Here is a 13,911-nt window from a genome sequence, read left to right as displayed (position 1 = left end):
CTTTTTTTGGTTAAAAAAAACAGCTTTAACCCCTTCCCGCCGATGGCATTTTTTGATTTTCGTTTTTCGTTTTTGACTCCCCTCCTTCTAAACCCCATAACTTTTTTATTTCTCCACTCCCAGAGCCATATGAGGTCTTAATTTTTGCGGGACAAATTTTTCTTCATGATGCTACAATTAATGCTACCATTAATTATTGTATATAATGTACTGGGAAGCAGGAAAAAAATTCAGAATGGGGTGAGTTTGAAGAAAAAATGCATTTCTGCGACTTTCTTACGGGCTTTGGTTTTACGGCGTTCACTGTGCAGCCAAAATGACATGTCCCCTATATTCTGTGTTTCGGTACGGTTCCAGGGATACCAAATTTATATGGTTTTATTTACATTTTGACCCCTAAAAAAAATTCCAAAACTGTGTTAAAAAATTTTTTTTCTAAAAGTTGCCATATTCCGACGGCCGTAACTTTTTTATACGTGCGTGTACGGGGATGTATAGGGCGTCTTTTTTTTTTGCGGGGCCGGGTGTACTTTTTAGTTCTACCATTTTCGGGAAATGTTATTGCTTTGATCACTTTTTATTCAAATTTTTATCAGAATCAAAACAGTGAAAAAACGGCGGTTTGGCACTTTCGACTATTTTTCCCGCTACGGCGTTTACCGAACAGGAAAAATATTTTTTTAGATTTGTAGAGCGGGCGATTTCGGACCCGGGAATACCTAACATGTATATGTTTCACAGTTTTTAACTACTTTTATATGTGCTCTAGGGAAAGGGGGGTGATTTGAACTTTTAATTCTTTTTATATTTTTTTAACTTTTTTTTTTTTTTTTTTGCATTTATTAGACCCCCTAGGGGTGTTGAACCCCAGGGGGTCTGATCACTAATGCAATGCATTACAATGCTAATGCATTGCAATGCATTGCAAAAAAGCATCCTTTCTTTTGCAGGCTGCATACACCAGCCTGCACAAGAAAGGATTTGCAGACAAGCCTGGGAGCCTGTACAAGGCTCCCGGCTGTCATGGCAACGGGACGTCAGCCCTGGAGCATGCTCCAGGAGCCGGCAATCCCGGCCAAAATGGCGGCGCCCATGCGCCGCCGGGAAAATGGCGCCTCCGGCGCCTTTGACTGCGGCGCCAGAGGGGTTAATGCCTCTGATCGGTCCGGGGACCGATCGGAGGCATGAGAGCCGGTTGTCTATTGCTTAAAGCAGTAGACACCCGGCGGCTATGGCGGCCGCCCGGCTCCCGGCGGTCGCCATAGTTACAGACCCGACATGCGCCGTACTATTACGGCGCATGTCGGGAAGGGGTTAAAAAAAAGCCAGGCTGTTTTCCCCTCCTGTAAATTGAATGGGCTGAAAAAAAGGTGTCACGCTTTTTTCCTCACGTTTTTTTGCAAAAAAACGCGTGGTTTTCGCCTTCCATTCACTTCTATTGCTTTCTTCAGGCGGAAAACGCCTGAAGAAAGGTCATGTCGCTTCTTTTTCTCTGCTAGCAAAATAAAAAAAAAAAAAAGCTAGCAGTCTACATAGACTAAGGGCTCGTTCACACGTGGGCAGTGGGGGCGGATTTTGACACCGAGAGTGACGAGGGAGCTACGTCACTCTCCGGTCAAAACCCGCCTGCCACAACCATCGCGGTCACGGCTTTTCCCTCCGTAGCTGGCTCAAATGAATGAGCCGATACCGGAGGGTGCTGCTGCTAGGCGGAAGCCGCAGCTCAGCGTGTCGCGGCTTCCGCCTGAAGAAAGGTCATGTCGCTTCTTTTTTTCTGCTAGCAGAAAAAAGAAAAAAAAATCAATCTACATAGACCACTATTGTAAAGGGGCGGATTTTGAAGTGAAATCCACTGTCAAAATCCGCCCCTTTGTTCACGTGTGAACGAGCCCTAACATTGTATGGAGGAGGATTATGACGTGGATTCCGCTGTCAAAATCCTCCTCCATGTCCCCATGTGTACTAGCCCTTACATGCATGGGACTGAGTTGCAGAAGAACCTGCTGAATACTAGATGTAAGGAGAGTCTTGTCCAAGCATTATGATGCCCCCAATAAGCTAGCTGGTTGGGGGTGCTGGACATGGGACCCCTACTAATGATAGGTCACGAATATACTGTAAAAATCTCCGAGACCTCTTAACGCAGGATAAGTAGATGTGTAAACTATGTAGAGTATATACAGTATACTTGGGGTTAAATCCAGGCTGCACGTCTATTAAGCTGAAGGTAATTGTACGATAGTATTTGTCATCTTGTAATAACGTGGCTTCTTCTACTTTCTTGCAGGAGGTTATTGGGCATTATAACTAAGAAGGACGTTCTCAAGCACATAGCACAGATGGGCAACCAAGATCCAGACTCCATATTGTTTAACTGAACAGGGATTTCCGTGGCCCGGGTCCTGGAAAGCCATACTCCTGTACTTTTATGGTGTATTTTACACCTTGGGACTGTGAAGAGAGGTGTCCTGCTTCAACTGTTGGAGCTACCAGCACTTTTATTTTGGATGTTCCGCTAAAATGACAGCAAATTGCCTTCCATGCAGGTCTCTGTGGACGCTGTCACCTGCCCTTGGCTGCATTGAGTCGGCCCCTAGGGGCTTAGCCGCAGCTCTTTGTGTACTGTCTATTTAGTGGATGCTCCTGCCTGAAAACGACGAAGGAATAAATCTGAGAAACTGAATGGTGAAAGGGGAACTTCAGCAGACAATGCACATCCAGTAGATTCTATATTTATTCATCTGTAAAGGTCAATTATTATCACTGTATGCAACAATGAAGGAGAACTTCATACAAGTATTCTGTGCCAAGAAGTATGTGACAATGATACCACTTACCCAGCCTTATTCTACTGTCATACCTGCGGGTACAGCTGACTATATTACTCTCCATGTATAACATGTTATGATTTCTACGTGCACTATGTAACCTTCTGCCTCCGAGGATCTGGCGTCTCTGCCTCCATTGAATCAGATGGTTTCATTACGTGACGCTGTGTATTTTCTAGCAGATCAAATCTAACTTGTATTTTCTAATGAAATTAGGGCCCAGATTATATAGAATGAACATATCATAGTATTAACAGATCGGGAAAATAAGAATTAGGAGATTTTTTATTTTTCCTGTTATCCACTTTAATCATTTTGGCAATTTTCCATCAGCCGATACAGTCGACAAATAAATCTTTTGTAAAACACAAGCTTTTTTGTCTTTGTAATCTCTTATTTCCAGAATTGTCTTTTATTTGGGGGGTTAAAAAAAACCTGTCGTCTCTCCAGACATGTCTGTTTTAGCAAATACTTGTATTCCCAACCTGCCTTGTGCCGTTTCTCTGTTACATGTACAAATAAATTGCCAAAGTTTTTCCATGAACATAATCGTAGTTAAATTTGTAGACAATGGTATTAAAATTTTTATAGGTTTTTATTTTTTTTTTAGGTGACAGTCTGCTGTCTTGATCATTTGCCAATGGATACATCCATGAATGCATTAATGTTCTATGTCAGGGGTGCTCACACTTTTTCAGCATGTGAGCTACTTTATAAACTGACCAAGGCAAAAGATCTACTAGCCACTTCTTCTTGGAGGGAGCCCCGCCTGCCAGTGTCCGGAGATGACTCTCAGCCTGTGCTGTGAACAAGCAGCACCCTGGCTCCCTCCATCCCTAAGAGCGGGGAGCGCGTCATTCCCCGGAGCTGCTGCTGCCCGGCCTGCAAGTGTCCGGGGTGCTTGTTCACAGCGCAGGCTGAGAGTTGACTCTCAGCCTGCACAGTGAACAAGCAGACACCGGGGATCCCTGGCTGCATCCCGCGATCGACCCATATGTCCTTTGCGATCGACCGGTAGATCGCGATCGACGTATTGGGCAACCCCTGTTCTATATTCTGGGGCTTGTCATAAACTCATTCAAGGTTTCATGATTTTCTGACCATAGAATGTTCTTACATTCATGGTCTTATCTGTTGGCAACCCATCAAGACAAGAGACTTAATTACTTAGTTTTCAAAAATGTTTAAGGCTAAGACCCCACGGGATGTATCTGCTAAAGCGCTGCGGGAAGAACCGCTGCGTGATCACATTGCGGTTCTTTTCGCAGCGCTTTTAAGAGAAAGTTCACAGAGTGACTTTCTCTTATTATTATATCCATGGGAAAGCCGCCGGCGTTTCCGTAGAAATAATTGACATGCTGTGATTTGCAAAGCCACAATGGCTGTGCAAATCGCAGTGTGTCCGCGCTGCGATCTTTTCCGCAAAGTGGGGATGAGATTCGCATGAATCCCATCCACTTTGCATGCACTGTACAACGCCACGATTTTTCCTGTAGTGTCTCCGCTGCGGGCAAATCGCGGCATTTCCGGTCCGTGGGGCCCCGGCCTAAAGGGGTTTTCCCATCTTAAGGCCGGGGCTGAATGTGGCGTAAGTGCCGTGGTGTGGCCATGCTGTTAACGACGTGTAAAAATAGCGAATCCCATCCACACATTGCATAAAAATACAGACAGCGGACATGCTGTGATTTCGAAAACTGTTGTGGTTTTGGAAATCGTGGCATGTCAATTATACCTACAGAAATGCTGGCGGTTTCCCTATAGGTATAATGGAGGCAGAAAGTCCGCAGAGGAAACAAAAGTGCTGCAGGAAAAACAGTGATGCGTTAACGCCACGGTTTTTCCTGAAGTGATTTTCTTCTGCAGCCCGCTAAGCGGGGTCTTAGCCTTAATAAAGCCCGAGTGCCACTTTAATTAAATGAATTGCTCCCTCATAGTATGCCCCTGATTCCCCCTGATATAAATACTGCAACACTAGTGACCCGTTATATAAGTGATGCCCACTAATGACTCCTTATGTAAATAATCTCCCTCCATGTAATCATAATGCCCCCTAATAGCCCTTATATAAATGCCCCCCCCCTTATGTTCACAATACCCCTTATATAAATATCCCTCTATCATCCTAAGGCCCCTAATGAATCTTCCCTTATAATTCCCCCTCTTAACCATCACCGTATACTATTAAAAAACCCACAACTGCGCAAAAAAAGATATACTCGCGTACCTGCGATTCTGATGAATGGAGCCGCCTCCGCCTCCTTTTCTTGATCCGCGCTCTATATGCAAGGTCCCCAAATAGCACATGAGCATCTTGGCGCAGGAGGGTGTCATTGCGCCAGTCTATTCTGAGAACAGATGTGCTGTCTGGTCTCTTGTCTTGTAAACTAAAGCGGCGTGCGGTTTACAAGACTGTTACAGTGGGGCAAAAAAGTATTTAGTCAGTCACCAATAGTGCAAGTTCCACCACTTAAAAAGATGAGAGGCGTCTGTAATTTACATCATAGGTAGACCTCAACTATGAGAGACAAAATGAGAAAACAAATCCAGAAAATCACATTGTCAGATTTTGTAAGAATTTATTTGCAAATTATGGGGGAAAATAAGTATTTGGTCAGTAACAAAATTTCATCTCAATCCTTTGTTATATATCCTTTATTGGCAATGACAGAGGTCAAACGTTTTCTGTAAGTCTTCACCAGGTTGGCACACACTGTTGTTGGTATGTTGGCCCATTCCTCCATGCAGATCTCCTCTAGAGCAGTGATGTTTTGAGGCTGTCGCTTGGCAACACGGACTTTCAATTCCCTCCAAAGGTTTTCTATAGGGTTGAGATCTGGAGACTGGCTAGGCCACTCCAGGACCTTGAAATGCTTCTTACAAAGCCACTCCTTCGTTGCCCTGGCGGTGTGCTTTGGATCATTGTAATGTTGAAAGACCCAGCCACGTTTCATCTTCAATGCCCTTGCTGATGGAAGGAGGTTTGCACTCAAAATCTCACAATACATGGCCCCATTCATTCTTTCATGTACCTGGATCAGTCGTCCTGGCCCCTTTGCAGAGAAACAGCCCCAAAGCATGATGTTTCCACCCCCATGCTTTACAGTAGGTATGGTGTTTGATGGATGCAGCTCAGTATTCTTTTTCCTCCAAACACGAAAAGTTGTGTTTCTACCAAACAGTTCCAGTTTGGTTTCATCAGACCATAGGACATTCTCCCAATACTCTTCTGGATCATCCAAATGCTCTCTAGCAAACTTCAGACGGCCCGGACATGTACTGGCTTAAGCAGTGGGACACGTCTGGTACTGCAGGATTTGAGTCCCTGGCGGCGTAGTGTGTTACTGATGGTAGGCTTTGTTACATTGGTCCCAGCTCTCGGCAGTTCATTCACTAGGTCCCCCCGCGTGGTTCTGGGATTTTTGCTCACCGTTCTTGTGATCATTTTGACCCCACGGGGTGAGATTTCCCCAGATCGAGGGAGATTATCAGTGGTCTTGTATGTCTTCCATTTTCTAATTATTGCTCCCACAGTTGATTTCTTCAATCCAAGCTGGTTGCCTATTGCAGATTCAGTCTTCCCAGCCTGATGCAGGGCTACAATTTTGTTTCTGGTGTCCTTTGACAGCTCTTTGGTCTTCACCATAGTGGAGTTTGGAGTCTGACTGTTTGAGGGTGTGCAGGGGTGTCTTTTTATACTGATGATAAGTTTAAACAGGTGCCATTACTACAGGTAATGAGTGGAGGAAAGAGGAGACTCTTAAAGAAGAAGTTACAGGTCTGTGAGAGCCAGAAATCTTGATTGTTTGTAGGTAACCAAATACTTATTTTCCACCATAATTTGCAAAAAAATTCTTACAAAATCAGACAATGTGATTTTCTGGATTTGTTTTCTCATTTTGTCTCTCATAGTTGAGGTCTACCTATGATGTAAATTATTACAGTGGTGGAACTTGCACTATTGGTGACTGACTAAATACTTTTTTGCCCCACTGTAACTTGCAGGATGGGTTTTAACTAGATCGGTGTCTGCAGTTACTGATCTAGTTAAAAGTCAAGTATTAATGGTGGGCCCCACAGATTCAGTGGGCCCAGGGCAGTCGCACTCTCAGCCACCCCGCTATGTCTCTGTTACAAGAATATACAGTCATGGCCAAAAGTTTTGAGAATGATACAAATATTAATTTTTAAAAAGTCTACTGCCTCAGTTTTTCTAATGGCAATTTGCATATACTGCAGAATGTTATAAAGAGTGATCAGCTTAACAGCAATTACTTGCAAAGTCAATATTTGCCTAGAAAATGAACTTTATCCCCCAAAACACATTTCAACATCATTGCAGCCCTGCCTTAAAAGGACCAGCTAACATCGTTTCAGTGATTGCTCCATTAACACAGGTGTGGGTGTTGATGAGGACAGGGCTGGAGATCAATTTGTCATGATTAAGTAAGAATGACACCACTGGACACTTTAAAAGGAGGCTGGTGCTTGGCATCATTGTTTCTCTTCTGTTAACCATGGTTATCTCTAAATAAACACGTGCAGTCATCATTGCACTGCACAAAAATGGCCTAACAGGGAAGAGTATCGCAGCTAGAAAGATTGCACCTCAGTCAACAATCTATCTCATCATCAAGAACTTCAAGGAGAGAGGTTCCATTGTTGGCAAAAAGGCTCCAGGGCGCCCAAGAAAGACCAGCAAGCGCCAGGACCGTCTCTTAAAAGTGTTTCAGCTGCGGGATCGGGCTACCAGCAGTGCAGAGCTTGCTCAGGAATGGCAGCAGGCAGGTGTGAGTGCATCTGCATGCACTGTGAGGCGGAGACTCTTGGAGCAAGGCCTGGTCTCAAGGAGGGCAGCAAAGAAGCCACTTCTCTCCAGAAAAAACATCAGGGACAGACTGATATTCTGCAAAAGGTACAGGGAGTGGACTGCTGAGGACTGGGGTAAAGTCATTTTCTCTGATGAATCCCCTTTTCGATTGTTGGGGACATGTAGAAAACAGCTTATTCGGCAAAGACGAGGTGAGCGCTACCACCGGTCTTGTCTCATGCCAACTGTAAAGCATCCTGAAACCATTCATGTGTGGGGTGGCTTCTCAGCCAAAGGAATCGGCTCTCTCACAGTCTTGCCTAAAAAGACAGCCATGAATAAAGAATGGTACCAGAATGTCCTCCAAGGTCAACTTCTCCCAACTGTCCAAGAGCAGTTTGGCGATCAACAATGCCTTTTCCAGCATGATGGAGCACCTTGCCATAAAGCAAAGGTGATAACTAAATGGCTCAGGGAACAAAACATAGAGATTTTGGGTCCATGGCCTGGAAACTCCCCAGATCTTAATCCCATTGAGAACTTGTGGTCAATCATCAAGAGACAGGTGGACAAACAAAAACCTACAAATTCTGACAAAATGCAAGCATTGATTGTGCAAGAATGGACTGCTATCAGTCAGGATTTGGTCCAGAAGTTGATTGAGAGCATGCCAGGGAGAATTGCAGAGGTCCTGAAGAAGAAGGGTCAACACTGCAAATATTGACTTGCTGCATTAACTCATTCTAACTGTCAATATAAGCTTTTGTTACTCATAATATGATTGCAATTCTATTTCTGTATGTGATAAAAACATCTGACAAACACACATAAACCAGAGGGCAGCAGATCATGTGAAAATAGAAGATTTGTGTCATTCTCAAAACTTTTGGCCATGACTGTAGAAATGTACCATTAGGAGGTTGGGTCTTGGGTCCTGGAGTGAAGATTCTTGCCCTTTCTGTAAATGGGTGAACTGGAAAAAACATAGGTGATAACAGGCAACTATCAATAAATGTATAACAATGGGAGTACAAATCCCGTAGCCCAGACTCTTCTGCGGCTCCTTCTGCATTGTGTCTTCACCCTTACTACTATTCTTTTGTTTCCAGGTGTAAATGTATGAAGCAATGATTTACCTTATAGATTACTTGGTTACTTTATATTCTGTGCTATAAATTGGTTCTATTATATTGCTGCTTTTAAAATACAGCGGTGACAAGTCGGAGCTGTTGTTGAGTTTATAAATGCATTCCCTGTTATTACCCTCCATTACTGGCGGTGGGTTCGCTGATAGCCGGCTATTAATGGGTATGGGTTGTATAATGAGTGCCCGCAATCATCATCAGCCGTAATCAATGGCTGAAAGCCCCCGCTGAGACATTGATTGGTGCGTGCGATGTATGCACAGGATATCAGAGCATCACAGCGTATAGCAATGGCAAGTGTAGACTACAAGGAGCTGAGATTAATACACTTGTCATACTGAAGATCTGTGTGCGGGATGTAGCTGTAGTGTTATACACATTATATACAGCAGGTATACAATCCACATTGGCATCCTCATGCCCTTGTGAACGTCGGGCATATACATTTCTGGTTATTTACTATTCTGGTTTTCTCATGACGATACTTAATGTTCATTTCTTTTTGTAATATGTATACCTAGTCACTCAATGATAATTTAGATCTATGATGTCATTTTGCTAGTTTTCTGTTTCGAATAGCACGCACCCATAGCAATGAATTGAGCCGGCCGGCGTCCTGCCGCTTAACCCCCAGCGGCTTCGTCCATTCATTCCTATGCGTGCGTGCTATTCAAAACTGCCGTTTCGAATAGTGCTCGTTCATCTCTAGTTAGGACTAGTGTTAAGCGAATAGTATTCGTCGAATACCTCGCCGGCATAGGAATGCGTGTAATCGGCCAACACACTTCGATGCGTTTAACCCTTTGGTGTTCGGCCGATTACACGCATTCCTGTGCCGGCGAGGTATTCGACGAATACTATTCGCTCAACACTAGTTAGGACACAACTCTGGGGTCATAAAATGATGCCCTTAAACAATAAATCTGCAGAATATTAGTTGATTAACCAGAATTATGCAGTGGGGTCTCGGCACTAACCCTCGGGGTACAACCCCAAAGCTGCTGCACTGACTATTCGTACTATAAGGCACAGCAGTGAACTACATGGTGGGCCATAAGTATGGATACACACAGATAACATGGAAGTGGTTGCTGATATCACCTTACCGTTTGTGGCATATTCGTACATGGGAGGGCGGAAACTTTTGAGACCGATTGACGCCCATGGTAGCATCTGCAAAGCCGCCATTTTAGATTCAACTACTTTTTTCAATGGAAAAGGGGTCATGTGACACACCAAACACATGGAAAATTGTACAAGAAAAACAATGGTGTGCTCATTTTTAACATAGCTTTATTCATTATCGAGTTATTGACAGTAACCCACTAAAGGATGTTTCAGATACCCCACATCCTGGATCTTCATGCAGTACACCATAGCCTTCAAATGGCCCCAGAGATAGAAGTTCAAGGGAGTGTGATCTGGAGACCTTGGTGTATCCATATCTGGGTGTAATCCAGTATTTTTATTGTTATTTGTGTACATCTTCTGGATGCCGGCCACTAAGGGAGCATTATACTATGTAAGGGACCGCTGAGGTGGACATTATACTGTGTGGAGTACATGGTGATGGTAAGAGATGAAATTTTGAGGTATTGGGTGGGAAAAATATACTTTTGAGGATGTTTTTACAAGGTGTAGAAAACGCCATGAGGTTTTGATTAGACTTTTTTGAATTTAAAGGCAAAACTGGGTTAACTTATTATTATTATTATTTTTTTTAAAGGATTTAATGTGTTTCGCCTTTAAGTTCAAAAACTACACTAAAAACCACATCAAAACTACAAGGGATTTTTTTTTGTCTTTTTTTTTTTTTTTTTTTTATAAAAGTCATTTGGCATGGCTGCCCTGTGGAAATTTCTTTTTCCAGGGGTGACCAGAATCTGAAAAGTTTGGAAAACACTGATTTCAGAGAACATTATTAGATCAATGCTTTGTGATACTTGACTTCTCCTCCAGTGTCTGGCTACTTTTGGACAAAATTTCTCCTCCTTAGCCAGAAAAAGATTTTTCATCAGGACATGGCAGCATAAGAATTGTCTAGGTAAGGCTGTAGCACAACTTTTCCCTTGCAGTGGAGCAACTATGGCTGTATAAGTCTCCACACACCTAATAGGTGGTCTCTCCCTAAGGATGGACGTTATCCCCATAATCTGGTCTCTCAGCCTCTCACTTCTACCAAATCAATTCTCTCTAGGCTGCGCTGATGAAGTCCAACCAGACAGAAACTGTGCCGTCCGTAGCTGAGAAATCGATTTGGTTATAACCTCGCATCATGCAGTAAAGACTTCTGGGAAAGTCGAGCATGATGTTCAGGGTGCTTCCCATAGGGGGCAGCATAACAGAGGCTCTGTCTCCCTGTTTACATCTTTGGAGACAGATTTGCATATTCTTCCCATGTTCCCTTGCAGTGGAGCCACTATGGCTGTATAAGTCTCCACACACCTGAAAAGGTGGTCTCTTCCTAAGGATGGACGTTATCCCCACTTTTCTGTAGTCAGATGTTTCACTGTAGTGAATGTAGTTTATGCTGTGTGTGAGCTTTGTGTATTTGCTGTTGTTAAAAGGACAAACCTTCCACCAGACATCAATGTTTACAGTCCCTATGGGGCATAACAGAGGGTGGGGAGGGGGGGGGGGGGTCGGTCGATCGCTGAGGCCTCCCCCCTCTTCTAGATGCACCTTCTTGCAAACCTCTACATCCTCCAGTACGCTTCTGTTATACTGGACGTGCGGTGTTCTAGTTTGCTCCAGTCCTCTGATACTACCAGCCACCTTCTGCTCTATGATGACATTATGATACATGAATCATCTAAATCTGACTTTACGTTAACCTCTGGTCTGGAAGAAGCTTTTGAAGAATGTGAGATTGCTCCGACTTCCCAGGGTCAAGAAAAATATCAAATCACTTCTGACCTCATATCTAAGCAATAAAAAGTACCATAGGGATCGAAGAAGTACAACATCTGTACAGGGTGAGGTTTGCTCAGTTAGGAGAGATTAAAAAAAAAAAAGATTTCTTAGTTCATGACAAACTAAAAATTTAATAACAAATGGGATGACCCAAAAATAACGCTGGACATCTAGTGAGATGAAGGAACATTTCCCCTTTGAGGACTTTGTTACTAAATGGATGGTCCACCAAAAGTAGATGCGGAGGTAGCACGGGTCAGAAAAAAAAAAAAATCCTTCTGATTGATGATGCGTCTTAACTTAAGGATCCAGCGATCCATCTCAGGGGACTAGACAATTTTCAGGTTGGAGAGACATTCATGCAGGAGAATGGTCCTTGTCAGACCAGGCTTTTCACTTCATAACCTTGAAATGGTGACTTCCACCAATAGATCTATTTGCCTTAAAGCAAAACCATGCAGTAGCAACCTTGTTCTTCTTAAATCCAAAATAACCGGATGCGGGGATAGATGTTCTAGCTCCCCTCTGGGTACGCCATCTGGTTTATGCATTCCCTCCAATTCCATTCCTATCCTTTATAAAGTCAACTCAGAAGCGTTGTATTGCCTCTTTGGCCAAAGCACAGATGGTTCTTGTCAGTTCTCTAAAGATAGAAGGCCCTCTTCATCTGCCAGTGTCTCAGGGCCCATTGTATCACCCATCATGGACACCTCAAATTAGCAGTGTGGCTTCTAAAAAAGATATTGTAAGGGCCGGATGGCTCCCTGCTTCACCATTGCCTTCAACTGAGTAGTAATTGTTGCAGCCCGGACCCACGCCCAGGAACAGTGGGGCAGCAAATGCACGACTGTCCTGCTGTCCCAAGGGGGCCCTGCTACTATACAGCCTGGTGCAAGTGCCTGGTGATTAAAGCGGCCATGCCTTTGAACCATTACTGATCTACATTTAATAATATGTATACTGGAAAACAGCCTCCTTGGTAGCTATTACATCTGCAAAGAGAATAAGGCATATCTAGACTCTAAGTAAGATTACTACCATATTATAGGATATTAGAAGACAGAAATATTCTCAAACTTCAGTAACTCCTTGAGCATTTTGGCATCCAGTATTCCTCTCATTTGTAGATCTGTCTCTTCTTACCCTGACAAGATCATTATGTTAGATTATTAGTATCTTCATCGCAGGTCACTAACTTAGGGATGTTGGCCACGTGATATTGTTTTCTACATGAATAACCTTTACTCTGCACCATATGATAGACTTCTGCTTCATCAGATATGCATGCCATTAAATAGTCCTATGAATGCCTGACATGGGGGCGGCTATATTTATCTCACTAACAGCGTGCGATTCTGACTACTATAATACCACATTGTGTTCATTCATAACCCCTTATAGAGTCAATGCTCCACTGACTCCCAACATCATTGTACAGGACCCATCACCCCCGCTGACAAGCTACTGTAGTAAATAATTGTATTCTGTATGAAATAATGCTGAAGCGACTTTCCTTAGAACTATGTGGTGTGCCGCTACAAACAGCACTTTTCTCTCCGCGATTTTTGTGCGGAAACCACATGGAACCCATTATAATATGGGGTCCACAGGTTCCCTAAGGTAACTGTTTTTTTTATGTGGATTAGACTTCCATTCGGAGGTCCCCAATTGGACCCCCTGAACGGAAACCCGAACCAAGCCTTAGAGAGCTAGAAATTGGATTGATAGGCACTCCGGCAGTGTTATACACTATGTTTTTAAGCCAAATTAAGTTGTTGTTCGTACTAAACTTGTTCAACCTAAAACAAATCTGGACCCCGAGTGTCCTGAACCCAAAAAAAACAAATCTTGAGCATTTCGTCTACCTCTCAAGATTTAGGCTAAGGCCCCACGGTGAGGAAACACAGGTTTTTTTGAGCCAAAGCCAAGAGTGAATTGTACATTAGGGAGAAGTATAAGTACTTTATATAAATACTAGCCTTTTCCCGCGGCTTCGTCCACGTGTTGGTGTTGGCGACTACCTGCGTATATGGCTGCAATTGCTGTTGGCACTGATCCGCCTGCGGATGTCTGCAACTGCACAGTACACCTAGGTGCGTCCCAACCCCCTCCCTCACATCACCCCCCGCGCGTGCCCCCATCCCCCGCGCGTGCCCCCGTCCCCCTCCTCACGCGACCCACCGTCAGCGCTTTATATGTAGACTCTGGCACAGTGAAT

General features: G+C 43.7%; 1 protein-coding gene across 1 annotated transcript in view; it reads left to right on the top strand.

Moving 5' to 3' along the window:
- CLCN5 (chloride voltage-gated channel 5) overlaps positions 1–3,240 on the top strand; it is a 47,577-nt gene extending 44,337 nt beyond the window's left edge. Inside the window, exon 14 of the mRNA XM_075259368.1 lies at positions 2,288–3,240. Within this exon, the coding sequence (XP_075115469.1) occupies positions 2,288–2,378 (91 nt within the window). The 3' untranslated portion in view covers positions 2,379–3,240. The remainder of the gene's footprint in view (positions 1–2,287) is intronic.
- The last annotated feature ends 10,671 nt before the right edge of the window (positions 3,241–13,911 follow it).

Source organism: Leptodactylus fuscus, chromosome 11 (assembly GCF_031893055.1).
Source record: "Leptodactylus fuscus isolate aLepFus1 chromosome 11, aLepFus1.hap2, whole genome shotgun sequence".
Taxonomy (NCBI): domain Eukaryota; kingdom Metazoa; phylum Chordata; class Amphibia; order Anura; family Leptodactylidae; genus Leptodactylus; species Leptodactylus fuscus.
The sequence above is the reverse complement of the archived record's forward strand: the minus strand, read 5'-3'. Positions and strand labels throughout refer to the sequence as shown.